Consider the following 24970-nt stretch of genomic DNA (forward strand, 5'->3'; position numbering starts at 1 on the left):
CCAGACTACGTTCCGAGCATGGACCCGCCCGCCTGCCAGTGCCGCCTCCCAGGCCTGGTCCGTTCAATGTTGGGAGTCTCCTCGAGCCGCCGCCATGACCCGACCAGCGGCCACACAGACTTGGATGCTTAGTGTATTAATAGCTTGTGAAGGGAGCATGACCCAGCACAGGGCTATCCTAGCGCCTTGCCTATCTGGATCCTGACGAGCCCCTGGCGTCCTTTTCCGGACTGGCTTTCGTCGCCGTATCCTTGAGCCATGTTTATTTACTTATTTATTATTCATTGATATTCGCTAGTCAGCTAAAGTAGTTGGTAACTTGGAGCCATGATTCATAAGTCATACCAGCAATGGCTGGTCGCTGCTCAACTTGCCCAGAGCCGTGAAACCAAATCATTAAAGCCAAGGACAACTTACGTCACGGGCCGTCTGCTCAGCAATTTATATTTTCTCATGCCGCAAGAGTCTTTGACATAACGTCAGTCTCACGGCCACAGCCAAAGGAGGGCCATCTTGATATCTGATCATGCTTCACGTGGGCTACTGCTCTAAATGGCCAGGTCTATGTTCAACTCGCGTCACCAGTTTCTATTGTTTGGCGCCTCAGTCATCCGCACGGCCTTTTGCGTAAATCCAGCAGTATGTCGTATTACACACCACTAGTAGCAACAACACAGCAAGGTGCGTTTTTGTTTGAAAGTACATGTAACTTTTCCATTTCCCTAGCCTCGGTGGGCGTTGGTCACTATATATGGACAAGTATGTTAGTTTTCCAGTTCAAAACGCCTGTTTCGGGCCGTTTGACAAAGGGAGTCCGTCAGATGTCTTTTTTACACCCCGAGCACGAACATCTCTCTGCCATTCTACGTATCATGAAACTACCAAGACCTCCATGAGGTTTCTCACAGCCTCACGCCAGTTACTGTATCACGATTTCTTCCTTCCCAGACCTAAGATGACTCCTCAGCCTTCTTAGCCTTGTTTCCTCGGAGCTTGGGCTCAGGCTCGGGCTTGACGGGGCGCTGGGCTCGGCGGATAGCGGAAACACGCTCAACGGCGGCAGAGCGGAGATCGCTGCGGTAGCCAGACTTGGCAGTCAGGTTGGCAACGGCCTTGTAGGTCCTGTTTTGATACTCAGTAAGTTCCCACGATTCTAGAAAGAGCGCTCCGACGCATTCCGTCAGTTGATTGGGTTGAAAACTCACTTTCGGCTGGACTTGTTGGCGCCGTGGGTGGTCTTGATGAAAGCCTTGGCGGGCTTGGTGGCATCAGTGGTCTTCTTGCTGATGACAGTAACGCCGCCCTTCTCGTTGGGGATGATACCAACAGCCTACCAACGTCCGATATTAGTATTCGCCCCAACTCAAGGATCTCTTTTTGCATGTTATATGCCGTAATTTGAATTGCGAGTGGAATGTACCTTGTCGTTGACGAAACCAGCGTGCTACTCCCAAACATGTTAGCTGTCAGACTTCAAAACGAAGCAGCCTCCTCGTCTCAGCATCCGCCATCAGATGTATACCTTTCGGGTGTTCTTGTTGGTAAGGTTCAAGGGGTCGTGGGAAAACTGGACGCCGCCATTGCGGTTGCTCTTGGACAGGAAGCAGTTGTTGTTGCCTAGAAAACCCAAAATGTTAACCACGTCTGATGCTTCCACGGCTTTCAAGTGAAATGTATTGGCAAGACTCACGAACAATCTCCCAGACCAGGTCCGAGGACATGTTGGAAAGCGGAAGGGTAGCCATTATGACGGTTCGGTGGTTTGCGACGACGTAACAGGGTATCTCAGAACTCTCAGTCTCTGCTTGCCTCGAAATTGGTGAGGTATTCTTAATGTGTGGGCTCGCTTAACTGCCGCAGTACGGTTTAGTGTGTTGAATGTGTCCCGCTTTTGTATGTGGCGGAGTTGTGGCTGGTAGCACATAGCACAGCCTTGGCCATGATGTGAGAGCTTTCAGGTGGAGATGAGCTGAAGCCGGATTTGTATGAAGCACTGAGAGCTGCAAACCAAGAAGAAACTGAGCCAGCCAGCCGGATTTTCGTCAGGTGCCTAGTCCGAGTCCGCCCACTTGGGCAAAACTCCGACGACCATCCGCCACGGTAAACGTCGACACATACGTGTGCCTCTTCCGAATACACTGCCAGTGCGTCCTCGCCTTGAGAAACATCACAAGGCGGCGTATATGCGCCTGTCATGGCAAGATCACCACATCCCTACCACGCTTAAGAAGAGCCGTGCAGTCAAGACAACGCCTTTGCCCCCATCAGGTCGTTTTGCTTGCTCCGAGTCGTCCGCAACGCCGCAGCCAGCAGCATCGTCGTTTCGACATCACTCGCAATATCCCTAAAATTAGAAATTGTCGGCGCATTAGTTGCCGGTGCCCGCACCATGCTATACATTCTTTTCAGTGTCTCTGTCCTCTCCCTTGTGGTAGCCACTGCGCTTTTCCTTACACGATCGCATTGGCGGCATTTGGTCCCCGAAATCCGTCTGCCTGGCGCAGACTACATCTACTCCCGGCTGCCTGGCACCTTTGCAGGCGATATTGAAGCCGGCCTTTCAAGCAGTAACTTTGATCTCACTGGCAACCTAGAATCAGGAGATGGTCGTGCCGGGCTTGACGATGCAAGCAAGGCCGAAATTCTGAAACTGATGAAGAAGAGGAGGATGACGTTTGACCAGGCTCGAAAGGCCTACATGGAGAACCGGTTCAAAGCAAACGGCATTGGTCCCGACGGACGACCTAGAGATCCCAAGTTTGTCAGCTTTTCCTGATCATCCGTGGTCGGCTCCAACAAGTCAATCGAAGTCGACTTCTTCTCAGTGCTCGTCTACGTGATGAGCAATTCCAGGCCAATCGAGGCTAAATTTTTTTAATAAAGGCTGCCCATGTGCCGCTCTGAGCTTCTCTCGCCCCTTCGCTCTCCTTGCCCTTCTTCTTGTCTCTCTGCACGGCTGTTTCCGCTCTTTTTGACTTCTCCTTTTCCTGGCTTCCTAGTCATACATGTATTCTTCCACCTCAGTCTCAGAAAGCCTCATGCCTTGTTTCCTGTCTTTCCAATCAATTCTATCTTTGTACAGACCGATTTCCTTAGTTATTCGAGTATTTGGGACGGGTACGCAGGGAGTTAAGGTATGCATATTAGGATTATTATGAGGGCATTTGCCGCTGAGTTTGTTCATCTTGAGCTATAGGAATATACATTGTCATTCAAAGAAAATCCAGAAACCTTGTTTCAAACGCCGCCGCAAGCCTCCGCATTAACACCATGGTTGGTCGATATCTATGCTTGTGAATACAAAATATGTACAGTTCGAACTGTTCCCCTTGTGTCTTTCTCTGTCGTATTCATTCCTTTGTTGTACCACTCTCGTGGCTAGATTTGCAGCAGTACGGAGAGACTGTATGTGGAGATCAACAGCAGAATAAGAGAGGTAGCTGCGGAATGCATGAACCAAAAGTCATGACCTTTGCTCTTCATTTGGTCTTCTTGGCTTCCTCTTCGGCGGGGCCGTATGTACGCTCGTCGTCGCCCTCAATTTCCTTGACAAATTCATCTACAGTCTTGGACTCTTTCTTCCACTGCTTCTCTGACATCTTCCTCTCCTTTTCAAACATCCAAGCTTCGGGCATGCGGTAGGTACCACCAAGACGGTCAAAGGCAGTAAAGAACTGCCCATAGTTGACCTCGAAGCGAGAGTGATGCAGAGAGTGGCAGGCGGCACCGTTAACGATAGGATTGTTGGTGAGATATTCGCCATCGTGAATGAGAATAGACCAAAAGTTGACGAAGACAAACAGGAAAACATAAGCGACTTTCTGGAGGGGGAAAATGAATGGAAAGATGTGGTATGGGAGCGATTGGGCAAATCCGTCCAGAGGGTGGAAAGCATGACTAGCATACGGCGTAGGCATAATCCACTTGTGGTGAGGCTTGTGCAGATGCTTGTAAATTAACGGATGGTGAAGATACCGATGGATCCAGTAAATGCAAAAGTCGGTAAAGAGCAAGAATAGGGGAAACTGTAGGATGTTGTACCACATTCCAGGTCCCTCCTCCGTCGTGTCATAAAGATTGCCGAAGCCTCGGACCTCAAGCAAGAATAGGGGTGCAGTGCAGACAGCCATAAACGGCATCGACTTGTTGGCCTGTTTGATCTCGAGCCAAATTTGATTTTTTATAAATTTCGGATGGTTCAGAGTACGCTTGTCGAAGATCAAATAGTAAGATAGGGTGGCAAATATGAAGTACACCAGAATGCCGAAAAACCTGCGACACGGAAGATCACGTTAGCTTGTGGACAAGAGCGCATAATTCAAGAGCATGCTTGCAGGAAGAAGGCCCAGGGAAGGAGATGCAAGTCGTACCATGTAATAAAGAAGAGTGTAGCTAGTTGACGATAGGGGTTTTCGCGAGTCAAGGAGCTCATGTATGCAGCCCGAGACGGCTGAACTTGCAAGAACTGGGTGGCAGGCTTATAAGTCCATGACGAGAATGTATGGGTAGAAGAATTCGCAGTATTCGCATGGGGAAAGTCGTAGAGGTCCGGCCGAAATGGATACAAATACGCGTAGGCGTAGTCGGCAATAAAGGTATCCGTGAGTTCCAACACGATATCCATGGCAGCGACGGATTGAAGTTGTTTGGATCTTAGGGTGGGTTGATTTGATGTAGGGGTTTGCAAAGAGGATATCTGGTCTCCGTGCAGCGGTATCTTCAAGCCGAGCTGTTAGTGTTGACAGCAAGAGGACGTTAGTCGTGGTCACACAGAATGCACATGAACGAAGTATGCATGTGTGGTGTGTGTGGTGTTGACCTTGAATCGACAGTGCACTGCCAACGGGGGCGACACCTGGAACTTTTATTGCATACAAATGCTGCCAACCCTTCAGGTGGGCCAATTCCCCGACCAGTTGGCCCAAAGAAAAAAGCGCTTCCTCGGAGTTTAGACACCGATGCGAAAAAACGGGGCCTGGCACAGTGCCGACGAGACGTTGCTGCCAGGGGACGGTCCAGTCAATCCCTTTACATAAAGTAAGTACCTAACGTAGGTACTCCGTACTTAGATGTAGGTAGTTGAATTATTTTATTATCCAATGAGCCGGCTCGCTGTCGCTCTAGGTCTAATCGCCTTTTAATACAACAATATGTATGGCTGCCTCAAAGGCATCCCACCAGATATCAAACCATGGCATTAGACGCAATCGCCATGTCGATACGGTGAAAAAGAAGTGAAATCATGCCAGAGGTCTGCAAGACCGTACCGATCACTTGTAGGGTTCACAATAGACCGTGGGCCCCTGGCTCTGCCATCGTCACTTGCAGCAGTTCTGGTCAATTGCTGGAGTAGTCAAACAACCCGCATAGTGCGCAAGTTACTTGGCGTGCTCGATTGGTCGCCCTGGGTTGATGGGCCCTGAAGCGCTTCGGGCAGGCAGAGTTCCGGCTTGAGAGAGTGGCATGATGAGGACATCGGAGCGCTCCAGGTCCGATACGTAAAGTACAAGTACCTAATACTAGTATGCAGGTAGGTCAAGCTAGTAGATTTACATCAATGATGCAATTTCATGGACACTGTTAGCTGAATGCACCAAATCACAGCGTTATGCTGAGGCTAACCAAGTAGTATCATCATTATTAAACGTAAGCTTAATCTACTGCATCTACAATCAGACATTGTTATATGCCTAGTACATGAGCATACACAGGTGAGGTGTAGTATTCTCCATGCATGGTCACTGGCACCAGACTCTATGAGCATTGTGCGCTCCTCCTCCCCCCTTGAAGAAAAAAGACAAGCTGTACGGGGTAACGCGAACATTGAAAGTACTTAAGTATTCAAGTAGGTAGGATTAGTGGCGTGTACTTATAGTTATCGTGCCAGCCATGCGATGGGCCCCGCTTTCGGCAGGGACTTCCCTGAGAAGGGGTCGCAATGAGGCCTGGTGATGATAACATTGGTGCTGATTGATAAACAATTTGATGCCTAGTCTGCCAGGCAGCTAGGCAAGGGAGCCGCTAGACTGCTCGTTTTGAACGTTGCCGGCTATCAACCGGTGTCTACCGCCCAGCCTTTACAGCACTGTCCCATATCTTATCTGCAAATACGCCCCTTTTACCCATTACATTGTACATACATAGCGCCTGCAAACTTTGGGTGATTATGTCGGAGATTGCCATTGTCGCCGAGCAGCTCGTTTCCGTTGCATCCCTTGACGACACCTGGATCAGGGTAACACTTGAACGGGTGGGGAACAGACACACTTGCCAGACATGACGTTTCATGCTATGCTGTTTAGCCGTACAAATCATCACTCGCACCGAGCTTTTCGTGGCCGGTCTTGGCTCTGTCAATATCCGATGCCTCGGTGTGCTCATACAGGAAACATTGGTCGATTACACATGCCGCCCCTGGGAAACAACCCGGAATCTTGAAACCCGGTCTTGTAGACATCGCGGTCAGGGGATCTACCAAACGAAGCACCTGGGCCACGTCAGTTCGATAGGGTAGGTTGTTGTCCACGTGCAACCTGAAGACTGAAACAACCAGAACACACCAATGCCGCAATACCGCCTTTCCAGGGGTTCGTCTTTACTCCACGACTTGCGACGTGAAAGCACGGCCGCGGTGGGACATCCGTACAACTCTATGTAGATGCAGGCCGTAAGATGAGAGCCACAAGTCACATGTCGCAGCAGATTACATGATCTGCATTATGCCGAAGCACTCCATGGCCTTAACAAACCAGTTGTCTACCAAGATGGGGAGTGACATAATCCTGGTGTTTGACAACGTCTGCAGCGTTAGACACTTCATCCGATGCCATGCACGCTTACAACCGTCGTATCGCACCCGGTTCGGCAGAGAGATGCCAGAAACTGGCGCCTTGGCAAGCCGGAGCAGCCCACAGAATAAAGCACCGTGCACGCATCCTCATCCTCACACCGACAGCTCATGCAGTCTGGGAGGCGCAGCTGCTACGGTAGGGAAGCGTTCCTGTGCTGCCCAGCTCGGTGAGACGAGACAGGACGGCGGGATCGACGGGATGATCAGCTTTTCAGACAGATTCACGGGTCCGGGGTGTGTGAGTTGGGAGTCCGTGGCCGCTGACTGACTGACTGAGACAAGACTTGCCAGCCACGACTTTGGGTGGATGACACACGAGGTGATGTTGAAGGTCCTGACCAGGGTGTGTATAGCGTAGGACGGCTTCGAAATGAAGAAAGCACACCGGACACAATGTGTGTGTGCGCATCCATCTCACCACCAGCGGCATGACGATCTCGCATGTGTGGTGCCACAGGACGAGTGCTCTTGGCGCCATTCCTGAGTGTATGTGAATGGCTACGTCTCATGAATGTAAGGTATTTCTAGAATCGGGGCACTCTGAATCTTCCGTACCCCGAGTGTTTCAAGTATCAAGTAGATAGCCAATTGTGCCTACCTAGGTATCTAAATAGCCAACACGGAGGCAAAAAAGGCAAGGGACAAAAAGAAGAAAGAATACAAGCGTGCTCAGTGGACAACCAGCCCAAATCCACACCGGGATCATCAATCGAGGTGTTGGCCCAGTCACCGTCTCTAACTAATTCTAACTACCTTGGTCTAGTAAGCGTGGCATTTTGAACTACCGGACATTTGAAGGTAATACTGCCACATGCAGCTGCATCTACCAGACCAGCAACGCCCCACCCCTTCACTCTGTACATGTGTGTACTATGTAAAGTATGTACATGTTGCAGTGTGATACTTGCCTGGTGCGCGGGCAGTCGGGCAACTTAAAAGCACTCGCTCAAACTTCAGTCCGTCAGGCAAGTACTAACATAACAGCACCGACGTTACAAGACTCGACAATTGCTTTCAACCAGTTTGTGTTGGTTGTTGCAGAAGCGGATGGCGGTGGGTCGGGCCAGGCCTAACCCAGCACCCCGATCCAGCACCAGACCACCAGTTGACCATTTGATTCTAATTTGGGGAAAGTGTGATCAATTTATTCAATGCTGTCTGGTGTTGTTCCATGGCCTACCCCAGCGCCACCTGCCTAAAGTACCTAAGTACCTAGGTACCTAGGTAGGTACTGTACCTAGTAGGCACTCGGTACTCGGTAAGGAGATGCTCACGCCTGCCGCGCCGAGAAAATCGGGGGAATATGCGAGAATGCTGGTTAGCCCATGCCCATATACTGTATGTACTTAGGTATGTTGTGTGTATGTACATACTTTACGTATGCCTGTTTGCTTGTAGGGACACATTGCCGGTATCATGCCAGAGTCAGCGTCACAGGGTGAACCATTTTGAGGTCGGCGACCGGCTCACAGGCGGTTTTGGCCTCTGCCTGCAGCGCAGACACCAGACACCAGACACCAGACATTACGGAGTTGAAGAGCCCTTCTTCCGCGCGTGGCGGACAGTACACGATACAAGGAGCTACTGCTACGGGCCGGCATCGTCTTCGGCTCACCTGGCACATGACGCCTACGGAGCACAAGTTAGCCAACTTGAGTGAGTGATGGCTCAATTGTTCCGAGCACATCAGAATTGCAGCCCGAATGAGACCAACAGACCAGACCCGCCAGACCTCTTGGCCGTGAAGCGTGCGTGCGTGCGGCGTGCAGCCAGCGGCGTGCGGGACTAGGATGACTGGGGCGGGCCAAGAGAGCAGGGATAAGACGGAACACTGAACATTGAACCAGGGCGCACAGGGCACATTGATGTCAGCAAGCGCCGAGCCCACGAAAACGACGCACAACAAAGGAAATGAGCAGCGAGAAACATTTTTGAACCACCAATAGTTCATACGTATTGCATGTTCAACTCTACGACATCCAAGCATGGCAAACACGGGGGTGCAGTGAGGAAGCGCATACATGCATATATGCATACCATACCAACCAGCCATTCATTCACTCGGCATAGCCAGCTGAATCTGCAACAGCAGATGGAGCTCGCGGTTTCGAACTGTCTGGTGGTACTTTCACTGCGGAGTAGACAGCTGGTTCTTCTGTTCTTGGGATCCTATGGCGGTTAGTAGAAATCCATTAAGCGCTACTGTACGCAACTTGACTCGTGCCTTTTGCTAACATGCCTCGTCTTAATTCGTGTCATTCTCAGAAAAATTGGTATAGTACTCGATACAAGGCATGCTTCGAGCATCCGTGCTCCCTTCTTTCGATAAGCTTGGGTGCGTCTGGTTGCCAGCCTACCTACTTGAGCCTGATGCCAGCTGCAGCCAAGGAATCCGATTTTCTCGCCCCCATTTGTACAATATATTGTATGTACACTACTCCGTAGGCTCGCCGCAAAGCCCGCAACCTGTGCAAAACGTAGTACGGAGTACTACTGCCGACTAGCAGCGGGACTTGAGCCACCCCCAACATGACATTGAAACCTTGAATCGACGGCGCCACCAGACACCGAGCAACAAATTCATGTTACCGGAGGCTCAGCGGGGAGGCGTTTTGCATGCTAAAAATTTGGCAGCCACGCCCCCCCCCCCATCTGGGGTTGTTCTCTTCAACCTTCAATGTCCAAGACATGGATGCTTGTTCAATGCCTTGTGGCCCTCTGCCCTGGTAGGCAAAGGATTGACTGAAGGATCCTCGGGGGCCGCCTCAATTAGATTCAGATGTTCGGATGTCCACACGCCCAGGCTGCAGCGATACATGTGCGATCAATTATTATATTGGCTGCCCTGTCCGATTGACGGGCTCACGAACATGGAGCAAAGGCCCCAGGCCCCAGCCCCCAGGCCGCCGCTATGCCTGTTGCCTATTACTATTTGACCTAGGTAGTAACTCCGTAGGTAGGTACTTGACATATTACATGATGTCTAGAGGCAACTCAACATTGGATGCGCCGTACATATTTCCACCACATGCCCCTGTTATACTATTCTGACATTTCAAAGCATTGCCCATGTCCTTTCCAATTCTGCCCCCAGACCATATCAGCCGGCTTGGACTCCAGTGCTTAGGAGCAACATTGCAAGCAAAGCACACAAGTAAAGCAGTCTCATACTCCTGCCCGGCTCAAGCGCATATCAACACATGTCAGGCTGGTGCTTCCAAGTTAAGACGCACGCGCTAAAGCACCAGACGCATCACCGGCCCCTGCTGCATGCACGTCCATGCCCTGGTGTCCTCTCAACCCATGCGCCCACCACCCGGCCGCGTCTGGGTCTCAGCGCCCCATGCGCCACAGACCACGCCCCATGCAAGTGGCCCGCCGCCCGCTGGCCTTGCAGCCCACAGAAACAGCACCAGCTGTTAGTCTCGCTTCCAACTCTCCACTAATCCCATCATCCCCGGCGGCGCTTTGCTTCCTCCATTAGTCGACCTTTCCTCTTGACCTTTTCCCCCCCTTCCCCCCTTCCCACTTGCCACTGTCTCCACCGCCCGACAAACATCTTAACTCTGCTTCCTCCTCGTCGCCATCACCCATCGCTCATCGTCCATCGCCGCGACAACACGACTGGCATCACGGGACATACATCCTGCCTCCCGCGCAGTTTCATTCCGCAGTCGGCCGCTTGTTGACCACCACCCGTACACCCATCCAGTGAGCCCCACTGCCAGTTCTCGGCGTTGTTGGCGCGCCAGCCTCATCGTTCCGACTGCTGAATTCGAAAATTGAGCGCACCGCTGGCCACAATCGCACTGCAACCTCGACAACGCCACGCCTTTCAGCACATAGCGCATATATATAATATAGATCCCCGGTGGCATCGCGACATCACCGTTCGCTGACCGAAGCGCTGAACATGTCTATGTACTCTCATCGGGGTATGGGGGCTGTTCCCCCTGGCAACTCGGCGCGCCTCAACGAACTCCTCGACCAAATCAGGGCCGAATTTGAAACCCAGCTTCGCCAGACCGAAGGTTTTGAGCACCAGAGTATGTCAACATTTCACTCTAGTCTTGTTTGCGACGCAATTTCAGATGATGGTTGACTGACCCGGTGGCACGCACCAACAGTTTCCGCTCAAGTCAGCGAGATGCAGCTGGTCAGGGAAAAGGTGTATGCAATGGAGCAGACACATATGACCCTCAAGCAAAAGTACGCTTGCTCCCCTCTTTGTATTTATGCCGTGTTCTAAACTTTTGCCCTCTAGATATGAGGAAGAAATCAGCATGCTTCGTCATCAACTTGAAAACGCGCGCAAGGGTGGCCCTCAGCCTGGCATGCCCGGTCCTCCTCAGCATCCCGGCCCTTCTCAGCAACCCCCGTCAATTGCTCCCGGAAACGGCCTTTTCAGTGGCATAATGGCTGGCGGGAACCAAGCTGGACTGGCACCTCCACAGCAGCAACCGCATGCTCCTCCGCAAGAGCAGCAGATGGGACCTCAGCATCAAATGGGCCAAGGACCTCCGGGACTTCCTGTTCCTCCGCCGCATCCTAATGCGCAACAGCCACCCTACCAGCAAGGCTATCCTCAGGGACCCGTCTCCAACGGAATGGGCCCTCAACCGCCTCAGAGCACCGCTTCACCAGGGCCAGGACGACGCGGAGTTGGCCGGCCACCTAATGCCGTTGGGCCTGCCACACCCCAAATCAATACTCCTGTCCCGTATCCAGGCAATGCACAATCACCTCAGGTTAGCCATCCAACGCCCGATCACGCTCGCATGGGCGGTCCTCGAGCTCCTCCTGTTGGCAATGCATTGGGTGACCTCGAAGTCGACGCTGTCGCGCCACACAACAAAAAGACGGGCAGTGATTGGTATGCCATCTTCAACCCGGCTGTCCAGCGAGTCTTGGACGTGGACCTTGTCCACTCGCTCACCCATGAGAGTGTGGTGTGCTGTGTAAGGTTCAGCCATGATGGTAAATATGTGGCCACCGGCTGCAACAGATCTGCTCAGATCTTTGACGTCCAAACTGGTGAGAAGGTGTGCGTGCTGGAGGATCACAATGCTCAAGATATGACCGCCGATCTGTATATCAGAAGTGTGTGCTTCAGCCCTGACGGCCGCTACCTGGCCACCGGCGCTGAAGATAAGCTGATTCGAGTAAGTTGATCATCCCGCAAACACCCACCGTCCGAGGAAGCCAATGCTCTCCTCTTCATATTATTTGGATGGAAGGGAGACTAATCTACGCAAATTTAGGTTTGGGACATTCAATCTCGAACTATTCGCAACCATTTCTCTGGTCATGAGCAAGATATTTATTCACTCGATTTTGCACGCGACGGCCGGACGATTGCATCTGGCAGCGGCGACCGAACAGTCAGGCTGTGGGATATCGAGCAAGGTACCAATACATTGACCTTGACCATTGAAGATGGGGTCACGACCGTCGCCATCTCCCCAGACACGCAGTACGTTGCTGCTGGATCCCTGGATAAGAGTGTTCGTGTTTGGGACATTCACTCCGGGTTCTTGGTTGAGCGTTTGGAAGGCCCTGACGGGCATAAGGACTCTGTCTACTCGGTGGCGTTTTCACCGAATGGAAAAGATCTTGTCAGTGGCAGTTTGGACCGAACGATCAAGATGTGGGAGCTTAGTTCCGCACGTGGGGGGCAAAGTGCCGCCCCCAAAGGTGGAAAGTGTGTTAAGACATTTGAGGGCCATCGCGACTTTGTTCTATCGGTTGCTTTGACACCTGATGCCAACTGGGTGTTGTCAGGATCGAAGGATCGAGGTGTCCAGTTTTGGGACCCTCGCACTGGTACCACACAGCTGATGTTGCAGGGGCATAAAAACTCTGTGATTTCAGTAGCTCCAAGCCCCCAGGGTGCCTACTTTGCTACAGGATCCGGCGATATGAAGGCGCGAATCTGGTCATATCGTCCATTTTAATGGCCAGTCTAGTGCGGCACGGATCCACATGTCTCGATCCTGGACAGTACGGGAAGGGAGCCCAGGATTTCTGGCTAGTTGGAGAAAGGAGTAGACGATTGATACTCGGAGCGGGAAGTTACTACAGTGCTTGTTGAGAGTCGTTGGGGAAATCACTGAGGATGGCGCACAGGCAGAAAAGACAAAGACGCAAAAGACTTTGTACGGCTTTAGGGATCGTGTGTCGGTAATTTGCAGGTAGCTTTTTCTATATTTTTGCCTCTACTTTATTATAACTCCTGTTATTACTTGAAATTTTGTGTATTTGGTATGTTTTGCTAGGTCTGATGCGATATCGTTAATTGGAACAGGACAAAGCCAAACTAAACTATGACAGGGAGTCAAATAAACTAGACAATTCGTCACCGGCTTTCTTCTTCTTTTTTTTGGGCTTCTTGTCTTTCTCCCTGTCCTTGTTGGATGTTCCCCTGGCATGTGACTTGATCTCGTCTCGGCTACGCTTCTTAGACTGGGAGTCCACGGCATCGTCGCCTGCTTGTACTATAGTCTCTCTGGAAACTACCACACCCCGGTCTATGTGTTCAGTGCCAATAACGGATCGATGATTCGGCGATGGAGGATTTGGAGACTTTTGGGTGGGTAGCTTTGCTTTGGCCGCTCCTGCGTTCTGCGGCAACATGGCTGGCAAGAAACCATGGACCTGGCTAAGCACGGTCAGCAGAAATAGGCCCAACGGGGCATGCTGATTGTCCGCAGCAAGTTGACTGAACGCACTACATCTTGGCGGTCAGTTGGAGCGCCTGAGGGGGGTGATGGAGACCAAACTCACAGAAAAGCACGTGGCAGGGCATGTGTATTCAGCCATGAGGCCCGGACGACGGCCTGGTCGGTGCGATTGCGACTGCTGTCCACGACTGGTTGGTCCAAACACTCGGCGAGGGCCCGGAGGGAGCGACGAAGTATTCCAAATGTCGCCCACCAGTGGGAGGTGCGGTGCTGGTTGTGGTGACGATGGTTGAATGCGTCTAGGAGCGGCAGGATGGTATTGAGCGTCGTTCGTGCGTGAGGATGGTTGGTAGCTTGAGGTCGTCCAGGGTATGCGGGTGCTGAGTAGGGTGGTTTGCGTAATTGCTGAGGCTCGGAGGACTGGTTCTGATAAGTCATTATGTCAATCACGGCTCATCGCCAAACAGAGAGTTTGGGCTGGCCGCTCATTGCGGATAAGCTGCCTTTGTCTCTCGTTGGCGGAGGTAGAGAGAGCTCTCCACGTAGATGGATGCTGATGATGATGGATTAGGTTCCACAACCAGATATCCTCTTGGTTCTTGTTGCACGTTTGGTCAATGGCGACGTGGGACACATAACCCCATGATCCAAGGAATGTTGGAAGAACAGAGAGACGACGTTGAGCCCCAGATACTACTAGGAAGAGGTTGCATTATGTGTAACTTGGTTTTTTTGAACTGTGCAGTGTGGGTCACGCACTGATGTAATGGCTAGGTCGCAGCGCCACATTTTATTATCAGTCGAATACAATGAATTGACTACCCTACTTAAACGTGCATGCCTACTTGGTTGTAGGTACTAAATTGAGTGGTACAAGTGGGTATCTTGGTTCTCCAATCCAAGGTCCAGAGTCACACGATCGAATATCCAAGACAGCCAGTACGCGGGTGCTGATTGCTTGGCCCTCCCCCACCTCCAGAAGTCAGCTGAATCTAGGTGACTTGAATCGCGCATCGTGAAAATGTCCGGCTTCCTCGTTAAAAGTGGACCGGTGACGCTCATTTGAGCGATTGTGCATGCAGCTGCATTACCTACCTAGGTAGGTAGGTATTACACGAGTAGGTACGGAGTACCCATGGCACTAACGAAGAATTACCTAGGTACTGGTAGCTAGTACTAGGTGACTACCTGGCAACTGGGTATCCACCTGCCCTCACCAACATGGAACCTTATCATCAATTGACACCACCAAACCACTTCCTTGATATCAACCTCTGGTCCCTAGTCCCCAGTCCCTGGACTCTTGACCCTAGACCCCGCAGTTGGCCTCGATGCTGAGCCATGACTACTCAAGAATATTCAAACTAGTTAGCTACAGCTCGGCCTTGGGGTTGCTGGACGATATTGGACCTCGCCAATTTAGCTCCGCTCCTCACCCTTCTCCTCTTCCTCCCCTCCTTCTTGCTCTCTCACCTTCTTCGTCTTTGTCGCCGTCGGCATCATCCTCGTTCAATCCAAGCGCTGTTTAGTGTTCCGACTGTAGCGTCTCACACTTGCCGCCTCTCACAGAAGTCATGGTCCCAACGCTGAGAAATCCCACCTCGTGGGACGAATACGAGGGACGGGCTTCCCCCTCGGGAAGCCTATGGTCAAGCGTTATAGACGAAGAAGCTTCTTTGCTCGACAGCGATGGAGACTGCACTCAGCCGCCAGTTGCCCACCACGACCGCAGGAGGTGCGTCGATCTGGATTCAACCTTCCCCCTCCTTAGAATCCCATTGTCTTGGCGCAAAACTCCATGACTAACTCCCAGCCTTGTCTTCACCTCACTAGGTCCTCTGTGACAACCCGGCTCGCGGCAATGGCAGACATAGGGGGAGTGAATAGCTTCAGATCCTTCGCCAGGAGTTGGCAGCGTGCCGCGTCTTTCGCGGAAGTTATCCCTCGCCGCCCAAGTTTTATTCTTCCCGCCGAAGCAGAAACCGTTCCGGTATCAAGTGGCGATGAAATCCAATACAGCCGCAGCCACGTTGACAGCCAACCTCCACCACAGGCGGGATTGCTTAGACAACACCTGGAAGCATCAATGCCCCAGGATTCCGCTTCAGTCCAGACTATTCCCGACTCTGGCATTGGCGTGGGACCTGCTGGAGGTATCCCACAAGAAGACTTCCGGGAACGAGAACGCAAAGCATTGGATACTGAGATGGCATCGGGTGCTCTCCATGATGGGTCGCCGTCGATACGATCCAACATCTTCGCCGTACCCCCACACCTGACGACGCCGTCGCTCATTGGAAGCTATGGCTCACAGTATGGCACCATGGGTGCCCGCAGATACAGATCGCGGTCCTCCGCAAGCTATGAGAGCGCTTGGGGAGTGCGCGGTGATCGTGGAGGCGACTATGGTGATGACGTTGCCCTCGGCGAGGAACAGCCTATACTAGTCAAGGAGATAAAGCAAGGTGACAGAGTGGTTTTGACCGTCGATGGCCAGAGCACCCTCCCGCAATCGATTTTTAACTCCATCAATGCAATCATCGGGGTCGGCTTACTGAGCTTGCCGTTGGCATTCAAGATGAGTGGGTGGATACTTGGATTGTTCATTTTGACACTTACTGCTGCCGTTACCTCCCATACGGGAAAGTTGATTGGCAAATGCATGGAGTACGACCCCAGCATAATAACGTACTCAGATTTGGCCTATGTTGCCTTTGGAGCCCGGGCTCGAGTCATTGTATCAGCACTGTTTACTCTGGAGCTTCTTGCAGCCTGTGTAGCCCTAGTCATACTTTTTGCTGACTCTCTAGATCTTTTGATGCCCACTGTGGCCAACACAACCGTTTGGAAGTGCGTTTGTGCTGCTCTCATTCTGGTTTTAAATATGCTCCCTTTGCGATGGCTCAGTTACACCAGTGTTGTTGGCATTTTTTCTACATTTTGCAGTAAGACACCCCCTTTCCATCACACATTTACCGTTCTACTTCCCGTGTATGGCCAGGGTGTTAAAAGGGGGGGGGGGGCATCCTGTCTTGTTCTAGAATGCTCTTCTAATTTAACGTTATAGTTGTTTGCATTGTAATAGTTGACGGCCTAGTGAAGCAACATACTCCGGGAACCTTATGGGAGCCAGCAAGAACTTATCTCCTACCCTCCAACTGGCTTTCCCTTCCTCTCGCGTACGGGCTCATGGCCAGCCCATGGGGTGCCCATTCCGTCTTCCCCTCTGTAAGACTTGCAGCCGCTCACTAATGCATGAATCTCCAAAGTCGCTTGACTTACACAACGTCGATAGATCTACCGAGATATGAGGCATCCTCATAAATGGAGCAAGGGCGTCAACGTCACTTTTTCGTTCTCTGTACGACCAACCTCCTCCCTCTAACTCGCTCCATCATTTATCATCTTTTCATCGAGTTCGCACTATGATTATTTTCTAACCTTGCTCATGCTTTAGTACGTCCTCGACACTTGCCTAGCCATTGTTGGTGTTCTCATGTTTGGCGATGGCATAAAGGAAGCAATCACATCAAATATCCTCAAAACACATGGCTATCCCGAATTTTTAACCATACTGATGTGTATTTTCATAACAATAATACCCCTGACGAAAATTCCATTAAATGCGAGACCTCTAATCACAACGGCTGATGTGGTTTGTGGTCTTCACAGAGACCATCACAATCCTCACCATCATCGTTCGGGATCGGACGCTCAGTTATCGACACTCGCAAATATACTGAGAGCAGGCGTCCGGGTCCTAGTTGTTCTGATCCTCTTGGCTATTTCTGTCCTATTTCCAGCGTTTGACTCCGTCTGTGCTTTCCTCGGCGCTGCACTCTGCACGCTTATCTCAGTCATCTTGCCGATTTGCTTTTACTTAAAACTGTATTCAAAGGACATCGCCAAGTGGGAACGTATTGCATCTTGGATCTTACTGATTATCTTCTCCATTTTTGGATTAGTTGGCACAATTTGGACATTCTTGCCTAAACAGCTCGTGGGCACCTAGGGTAGACCAGAAGAATACCATGCAATGTGTTATCTGAGATCTCCTCAATCATTGAATGATCGATCATTGGTCTTCGCATGTTATGTTATACACGGCCGTCGGACTGCACATTAATAGTATTACCTACCTCTACCAGTCTGCCTGGAACAAATGCCCCACAGGCAATATTGTTGCTGGTGCTCCGGGCAACCACATGGTTTTTCAAAAGCTAGGTTTGATTGTCACAGGAAGTCCAAGTCAAATTTGAGTGGGTAACTTCTGGTATTATCATAACTAAATTTTCGAGCGATTCGATACTCAGAAAGCGAGACAAGGCTCACATTGCGTACTCCTAGTCGCAATTGCCCAGTTTCAATGTCCTGAAAGTCCGAAGAAGCATTCCATGAGCAATGGAACGGCTTCACCAGTCCTTACTGGTGCAGTGTGCAATTGACGTGGCATCAAGTGACTTTGAAAGAAGCCAAGTTGACGACTAAAATGCAGGTGACCATGACTACGATTGACAGCTGAAGAGAACAAGTCCCCTACCAACCACCAACCCACTCAACATCCCCGAGATCATTGCGCTTGTGATCTCGGCGCCAGTTCCAATCTCTTCCCTTATTCCAAGGGCATTCTTTAGTTCGATCTCTGCCCCAATTCTTACTCATAGTGGTGTTGTTGTTATTGTTGTTATATGTTGAATGATCCCAAACGCCGGCTTCATAAGATTTATATCCAAAACCAAATTGACGTCGCGGCTTCAAGCCAGGCGACTTTTCCATTTCCATACTGCAGACTTGACCCCTCCGACGCTCACCCAATGCAGCCCATTTATCGTAGTTGAATCGTTTAGATGGAGGAGAGTATCGTGGCGTGGTTGACACCAGTTTGACTGCAGGAGAGTCCTGGAAAAAGAACCCATCCGCAACCAGGTCATCATCCACATTCCCTTTAATGGTAACGTGCGAGGCGGGAGGAGAGTCCTGGTTGTCAACCTTCTTCACCTCGGCCCTACTCTCATGGCTCCAAGTCCTAGAGTTCAACTCCTGAAGATCTTTCATTTGTTCTTCATGTTCTTCCTCGTCCTCATCCCACATGTCACTCCAGCTTTTGGAGACAGCATCTTTTCGACGGCCAAACACGGTCGACATGGATAAGGCAAGGGGCTTCGCCATTGTGATTGGCATCGACCCAGCAGCTGGGGACACGTTGGGGCGAGAAGGCTTGTTGATGGCAAGTGATCTCATTGACACATCCAACTGCGAACCTAGCATAGACGACATAGACGGAGTCTGGATGCTAGCCGAGCACCAATCAATAGTCTCACCAGACTTGGAAAACAAGTCTTCAGTGTAACTCTCATTGTCAGGGATGGCACTCAGCTGTCGAGTCTGACGGTGCGGGCTGTCGTGAAGAGCCCTTGCCCACGGGAAAGCACCAGTATGGCTATCAACATGAGGACTCTGGATAGATGGAGTACGAAGAGGCTCACGGTTGGCAGACGCAACCGTTGTCTTCTCTGCTCCGCAGAAGTCGTCCAATGACTCATCCTCAGTAGTGAAGCTCACTACGCGGAGAAGAGCGTCACGGGCGCCTTCCAACGATCGTCTTCTGGGGTCCAAATTCATGCAATGGACAATGACCTCGTACGTGTCCTGTGACATAGCCGGAAATACGTCGAAAAGGCTCTGCTTGTCGCGAGAAAAGTCCAAGAAGAGTGGATCCGCTTCGGTTGGTGTAGTGAAGGGGTTGCGTGAGAACAGAATGTTAAGCAAACAAATGCCAATGGCCCATATGTCTGCCTCAGCAGGGGAGTATCCTGCGCCGGCAGAGTCGAATTGCTCCGGGGCCATGTAGCGATCGCTACCAACAGTCATCTCGTACGACCATTTATCTTTAGTTGCAAGACCGAAGTCACCGAGCTTCACTGCACCATCCTGGGTGAGGAAGATGTTTTCAGGTTTGATGTCGCGGTGATATACACCCTTTGAGTGAATGTACGTGACGGCATCAACAAGCTGCAACATGAACTGTCGAACATGCTCCGTCTGTAGAGGCCCATGCCCGTTCCTGATCGCTTCGTACAAGTCGCCCTGAGAACAAAACTCCATGACAAGGTAAACGTGGGCGTCCGTCTCAAATGAGTGGAGCAAATTGACAATGTTTTCATGAGATCCGAGATTGCTGTGGAGAGCCAGTTCTTCAGACTTGTCATCAACAGCAAACTCTAGACCAGCTTCGCATGGGGCAGCCTTTTTGGTCAAGCATTTGATGGCCACAGTTTGGCTCGTCATCAAATCCCGGGCCATGAAGACCATGCCAAATGACCCGTGATTGAGCGGTGAAATTGTCTCATAGCGACCATCGAGAAGAACACCACCGACGAACCTGTCCCTAAGACACTCCATGCTGTTGAGGCGAACAGAAATTTTTTGAAACTTTGATGAAATGAAAGAAAACACCCTCGCAAGAAAAAGCAACGCGTCGTGACACAAGCTGTGTAAGTTGTACAAGTGAGCTTTGTTGATATGTTCGGTTTGTACTAGCTCCAGTGAGGCAGATACAATCTTCGGTAGACGTCAAGAAAGAAGCCAGTTTTCTTTTAGGTTGCGTGTACACAATGAAGGGCCCAGTCGAAGGTGAAGAACTTGTTCGAGAAACAGTGTATGGTGAGTGGGGGAAAGACGAATGTAGAAAATGTACAAGTAGTGCAAACAGTTGCAAGCAATAATGGATTTGAGTGTTCGCGTAGTTGAATCAACGGCTCATTTGCAAGTATGTAAGATGTGAGGACAAAAGAAATGCGTATTATCAAATCGTTGTAGCGAAGAAGCGGTAGGAGCCGAACGGCTCGAACTTGGACAAGAAACAAGCGAGAAAATCGTTATAATGACATGGAGGATCGTGTTGTTGATGAAACCAGAAATAAAGAATGCGGCCTGGCAGTGAGGCAGAACGACTTTGACGGCTAACGTGGTGCTGTCAAGGTATTCACAAGGCGAAACCGTGTTGTAGCGACCGGGAAATATCGCTGACAAGCTTTTCGGGCCAAAAGAGTTGCGAATTCGTGGACGGGGCTAATAGCTCGCTCAAGATGATTGTGAGGTCACTACAATATTATTGTGGTCGTGATCGCTATGAGGGCGGGGGCGACTCTGTTTCCAAGGTCTTGCACTATACGTGTCGTACGGGGAGAGACCCCAACGACCCAATGCTTGCAGGATGCAGTGCTTCAATGCCCGTTGAGGGCGAGGGGTGGCTGCGATCAGATAGGCAAAGACGATGGCAAAGAATTGGTCGGCAAGGTGGACACCGGGCGGAAGGCAAAGTGACAATACAGGCTTCGCAAGTTGCCGAGATCGTCAAGGTTCTTGATCAAACTCGGTGTAACAAGTGTCGGGTGCTACGGTGAGATGATAAGACGACGTTAGCAGGTACAGAAGCCCTTCTTTCTCTCGAAAGTGAATGACGACAAGGGATGTCGGTCAAGTTGAGGACTGGAGGCGGTCGAAGGAGTAGCGTGCACAGGCAACGTGAGGCCGTTGATGAGTCACGGGAGACCTAGTTGACGTTGGATGCCTGGCAGGTCGAGGAGGCGCACTGTCCAGAGAAAGAAGGCCTTGCCTTGAAGTAGGTCGGCAGGAAGTGAGGTCGTGACGAAGGTAAGGAGAGCGGAGAAGAAAGGAGATGAGACGGTTAGGAGATGGTAATAAAGGGCGGAAGGTGACGAAAGGCAAGAAGGAGGTGGAAGGGAATGGCGGTGATGGGAAGAGGGTGGGATGAGATGGAACGAAGTGGAAGCTGGAAGGGGAGGGGCGTGTGTCACTGGGCGGGAGGGAATCGGGGGGACGAAGACGGGGGACGAGAGCGTGAGCGTGAGCGCTGTGGACATGAATGGAGGGAATGGCGGTACGACGGGCAACGGACCAAGCAATCCAGTCCAATCCACCTCATCTGGTGGCTGTCGAGAACAGGCCACGACATGCGTGGATCCGGGGTGGGCGCCATCCCAGGACGATTGGTCATTCATGGCGGTGTCGCACCTCGTAACGCCGTTGTCAACACACCGGCTTCGCACTGGGCTGCTCTGGTAGCCAAATAGATGGAGGGGATAGGACCTGGTCCGTTGGTGGCAACGGGGGATCCGTCATTCATGGTTCGTTGGGGAACGGCTGAGCATCGGATCGAACACATGTTGTTCGAAGCTCACACTGTGTTACCTTGATACTATCGAGGGAGGACTTCACTGCCTAGCCGCGAGCAAGATTCAGACCATGCAAGGATGCCAATATGCAAGTTCGAGTTCGAATCGTTCTGCATTAAGCTGGCATTTTGGAGACCAGGAGGGTGATGGCGGGATAATCCATTACCCAACTGGAACATGGTACGGGCGGCACCGTTATCACCCTTGTGTACTCCGTAACTTCCAGTTCTTTGAATGGTTCCTCTGAAAACGAACTCCGTGGTCTGCCTGTACGGAGTACAGAGCACCTGAAGGATAGTAGAGTTCCGGCCGTTCACTGTTTTTGCACGGTGCAGCAATGCTGTCTTGGAAGCGCCAATAAACAAATGATGCCACGTAGGCTATTGGTTGATTGGTTAGCTATTGACATGGGCCCCGCATCCTACTTAGTACAAAATGACAGCCCAGCCAGCGTGACCACAACACAGTGTACTGTGAGCCCCATTCTCTCACAGGGCACTAGCATGTACTTATGTACTGGTGTTAAGGCCCAACCGGGGCAGATCGCAGCCCCCCTGAGCCAATGATGATGACCCTTCATCAAGCCTGCGCAAGCTTGTCTGTCCTCCGTGCAGGCCTCGGCACCTGGGATGCCCCCTGGCCAATGCATGCAGACATGATGGTGTGCCTACACCGCCGACCGCACAGGACAAGCCTCAAAGGTACTCTTCTGCGTCATGTTCTGAGGTTCATTACTCAATTTCAAAGTCACCATAACATACGTTCCCCGTGTCTCCTGCAGATTTTGTAGTATCATGCCTAATGCGGTCACGAAACACGCCCACCGCACGGGAACAAACAAGCTCAAGCGTCAAAGTCTGCTCGACTGACCAGTAGTACTAGTACCTAGTACTGGTCACGACGTGTACGTACTCCGGCCCTGGGATCAACCCGAAAAATTGTCAACAACGCGTGGCACCAGTAATGGTTATCTGTTGCTCGGTGCCAGAGGAAGTGTTGTGTCCGTGGTCCAAGTAAGCAACTTGGTGCTCCCGCCAAAGGACGCAATAATTATTTCTTGAGGAATTGCTTTACCTGGTGCCTGCGCCTCCCCTGGATACCATTATGTATATATCTACCTAGGTAGGTATATATCCAAGTTGCTTCAATACCACTGTATAAGCTAAGTTGTCTCGACGCAACTGAAGGGGCACACTTTCAGTCAGAGCTTTTGGCTACAACAGATAGAGGCAAGTTGAATTTCATGATGGATGCTGTCGACTGGTGTATAGAGGAACCGTCAAGTGTCGCTGGAACAAGGGGGTAAGATTTTTGAAATGAAGAGGACATCCACTACTCACTCCCTGAAGAGTTTTTATATCCCGTGAACCAAAAAACCAAGTACCTAGGTGGCTACTGAGCGTGTTGGGTTCATCAATTGATAGTATGCACAACTATAGCTTCATAACCTGTCTGGTCCATTGCAGGCGGGAGGTTGGGCCTTGACCGCCTCTCTGTTCTCAACTCCTGTCTAATGACCTAAGCCTAAAGTACTTAAGTACTAAGTAGTCAGAAACCATTTGACTACTTGTCGACAGTGTAATCCACATCCGCCCGCCCAGCCTGAGTACCTGGCACCTGGGTACTGCTCAACGCTCGCTTTAGGAAGCTAGCACCTGAGGGTCCACCACTCCCGTTTTCATCCCGTCGTTCTGGGACGACAGACTGCGAACATTTGACGGCGAACACGGAAACAAACCAGGTTGATTGAGATACGGCGTGCGCAAGACTGCAGGAAAGGCCAGCATCCAAAGATCCATTTTCGGTCCTTCTGTTTGCATCGGCCCCCTCCCTCCTGCAACCGCAAATCGAGGACACTCCAATCAGTCTTGGTGGCGGGCTGCTCAACAGTCAGTATCTCGTCACAGGCACATCTATTTGGGACTTCCGGTACATATCCATGGTACATTTTTGAAAGCTTTATTTGGATTGGCCAAATAGCCATGCTCGCTAGAAGCTTTGCCGGTTTCAGCGTTATCGTGCTGGACATAGGTAAGCAAGTCGTTCCCTGACGTCCCTGGCCACATGTGCCGGTGCCTACTGCAATGTACACAACATACTAATACCATTCACATCAGAGGGAACTGTCTGTCCCATAACATTTGTTCATGACGTCCTGGTAAGAGTCTGCTTCGTTTCCACTTCGCCCCTATGCCTTCCCAACGCAGATCAGACACTATTGAGTTGAGTCCAGGCGCTGAAACCTGTTCAAACTCCAGTTTCCCTATGCACTAAGAGCACTTCCACAATATCTTGACCTTCACTGGCATGATAGTGCGTTCGCGCAATACCGAGATGCATTTCCTGAAGAATACCGCAATGACCGTTTGGCCTTGGAAAGTCATGTCCGGGACCTAGTGGCGGCAGATATCAAAGCTCCCTATTTAAAAGCTCTTCAGGGCCTCTTGTGGCAGGCAGGGTATGATTCAGGAGAACTCAAGGCCCCTGTCTTCCCTGACGTGGCTCTCTTTATATCTGAGGCTCATAGTGCTGGTAAGAAGGTAATGATCTACTCCTCAGGATCCGTTCCAGCGCAGAAGCTGTTCTTTGCACACACGACTGCTCAGCCGTCAGACCTGTCTCACTTCATAACCGGCTGGTTTGACACCGTCAATGCTGGTCCCAAGACAGAGGCGAGTAGTTACGCAGCGATTCTATCTACTCATCCGGATATCGAGCCTTCACGTTGGCTGTTCCTGAGCGATAATCTCAATGAAGTCAATGCTGCACTCGCGGCAGGCATGTGTAGTCTTCCGGTATCTCGTCCAGGAAATGCACCACTGCCTCCCGAAAATAGTCTGTCAGGCATGGCGATACCCGATTTTTCGCCGGAGTCAGAAACTAAGATTCAAATATCTTTAGCCACCTTGACAACCGGCAGAGATTGACGTCTGGGGAAACGGGCCTCGTGCCGTGGGCAAGGGCGAACAAAATAATCCCGGAGACCAGAGAGATGGGAAGAGAAGACGTAAACCTCAGCACTAGAAATTGAAAGAGGGTAAAATGCAATGAGCCAACCCAGATGCCCTTGTAAAGCCATGAATTTGCCAATGCAAGAGCCTCTGACTTCCAATGCCATATCATCGAAATAGCGGTCTGTAACTCCATATTTTGATGATTCTTTGTAAATTGAACACTATTTACACTATATGCAATATTGATATTTACAGTGGAACAAAGGTGCTCGAATTCGGCTCGTCCAC

General features: G+C 51.0%; 8 protein-coding genes across 8 annotated transcripts; 4 read left to right on the forward strand and 4 right to left on the reverse strand.

Moving 5' to 3' along the window:
- Positions 1-950: 950 nt before the first annotated feature.
- Positions 951-1745, reverse strand: MAA_00606 (Ribosomal protein L28e; the record flags this gene model as incomplete). The annotated part of the gene is made up of 4 exons (XM_007818604.1): positions 951-1122; positions 1206-1330; positions 1523-1617; positions 1691-1745. The coding sequence occupies 4 exons, from the start codon at positions 1743-1745 to the stop codon at positions 951-953; spliced, it is 447 nt and encodes a 148-aa protein (XP_007816795.1).
- Positions 1746-2389: 644 nt separating this feature from the next.
- On the forward strand, positions 2390-2776 carry MAA_00605 (uncharacterized protein; the record flags this gene model as incomplete). The annotated part of the gene is made up of 1 exon (XM_007818603.1): positions 2390-2776. One exon carries the CDS (start codon positions 2390-2392, stop codon positions 2774-2776), a length of 387 nt encoding a protein of 128 aa, XP_007816794.1.
- Positions 2777-3479: 703 nt separating this feature from the next.
- MAA_00604 (Fatty acid hydroxylase) lies at positions 3480-4624 on the reverse strand (the record flags this gene model as incomplete). The annotated part of the gene is made up of 2 exons (XM_007818602.1): positions 3480-4272; positions 4371-4624. The coding sequence occupies 2 exons, from the start codon at positions 4622-4624 to the stop codon at positions 3480-3482; spliced, it is 1047 nt and encodes a 348-aa protein (XP_007816793.1).
- A 6139-nt stretch (positions 4625-10763) lies between these two features.
- Positions 10764-12804, forward strand: MAA_00603 (WD domain-containing protein; the record flags this gene model as incomplete). The annotated part of the gene is made up of 4 exons (XM_007818601.1): positions 10764-10896; positions 10978-11059; positions 11115-12012; positions 12112-12804. The coding sequence occupies 4 exons, from the start codon at positions 10764-10766 to the stop codon at positions 12802-12804; spliced, it is 1806 nt and encodes a 601-aa protein (XP_007816792.1).
- A 367-nt stretch (positions 12805-13171) lies between these two features.
- On the reverse strand, positions 13172-13968 carry MAA_00602 (uncharacterized protein; the record flags this gene model as incomplete). Its single annotated transcript, XM_007818600.1, has 2 exons — positions 13172-13508; positions 13634-13968. 2 exons carry the CDS (start codon positions 13966-13968, stop codon positions 13172-13174), a joined length of 672 nt encoding a protein of 223 aa, XP_007816791.1.
- Positions 13969-15104: 1136 nt separating this feature from the next.
- MAA_00601 (Amino acid transporter, transmembrane) lies at positions 15105-17542 on the forward strand (the record flags this gene model as incomplete). The annotated part of the gene is made up of 5 exons (XM_007818599.1): positions 15105-15265; positions 15364-16475; positions 16616-16758; positions 16826-16891; positions 16988-17542. The coding sequence occupies 5 exons, from the start codon at positions 15105-15107 to the stop codon at positions 17540-17542; spliced, it is 2037 nt and encodes a 678-aa protein (XP_007816790.1).
- Positions 17543-18066: 524 nt separating this feature from the next.
- MAA_00600 (serine/threonine protein kinase, AGC family) lies at positions 18067-19932 on the reverse strand (the record flags this gene model as incomplete). The annotated part of the gene is made up of 1 exon (XM_007818598.1): positions 18067-19932. One exon carries the CDS (start codon positions 19930-19932, stop codon positions 18067-18069), a length of 1866 nt encoding a protein of 621 aa, XP_007816789.1.
- A 3778-nt stretch (positions 19933-23710) lies between these two features.
- On the forward strand, positions 23711-24655 carry MAA_00599 (enolase-phosphatase; the record flags this gene model as incomplete). The annotated part of the gene is made up of 3 exons (XM_007818597.1): positions 23711-23759; positions 23846-23886; positions 23987-24655. 3 exons carry the CDS (start codon positions 23711-23713, stop codon positions 24653-24655), a joined length of 759 nt encoding a protein of 252 aa, XP_007816788.1.
- Positions 24656-24970: the final 315 nt, after the last annotated feature.

Source organism: Metarhizium robertsii (assembly GCF_000187425.2).
Source record: "Metarhizium robertsii ARSEF 23 chromosome Unknown MAA_Scf_7, whole genome shotgun sequence".
In the NCBI taxonomy this organism is placed as follows: Eukaryota; Fungi; Ascomycota; class Sordariomycetes; order Hypocreales; family Clavicipitaceae; genus Metarhizium; species Metarhizium robertsii.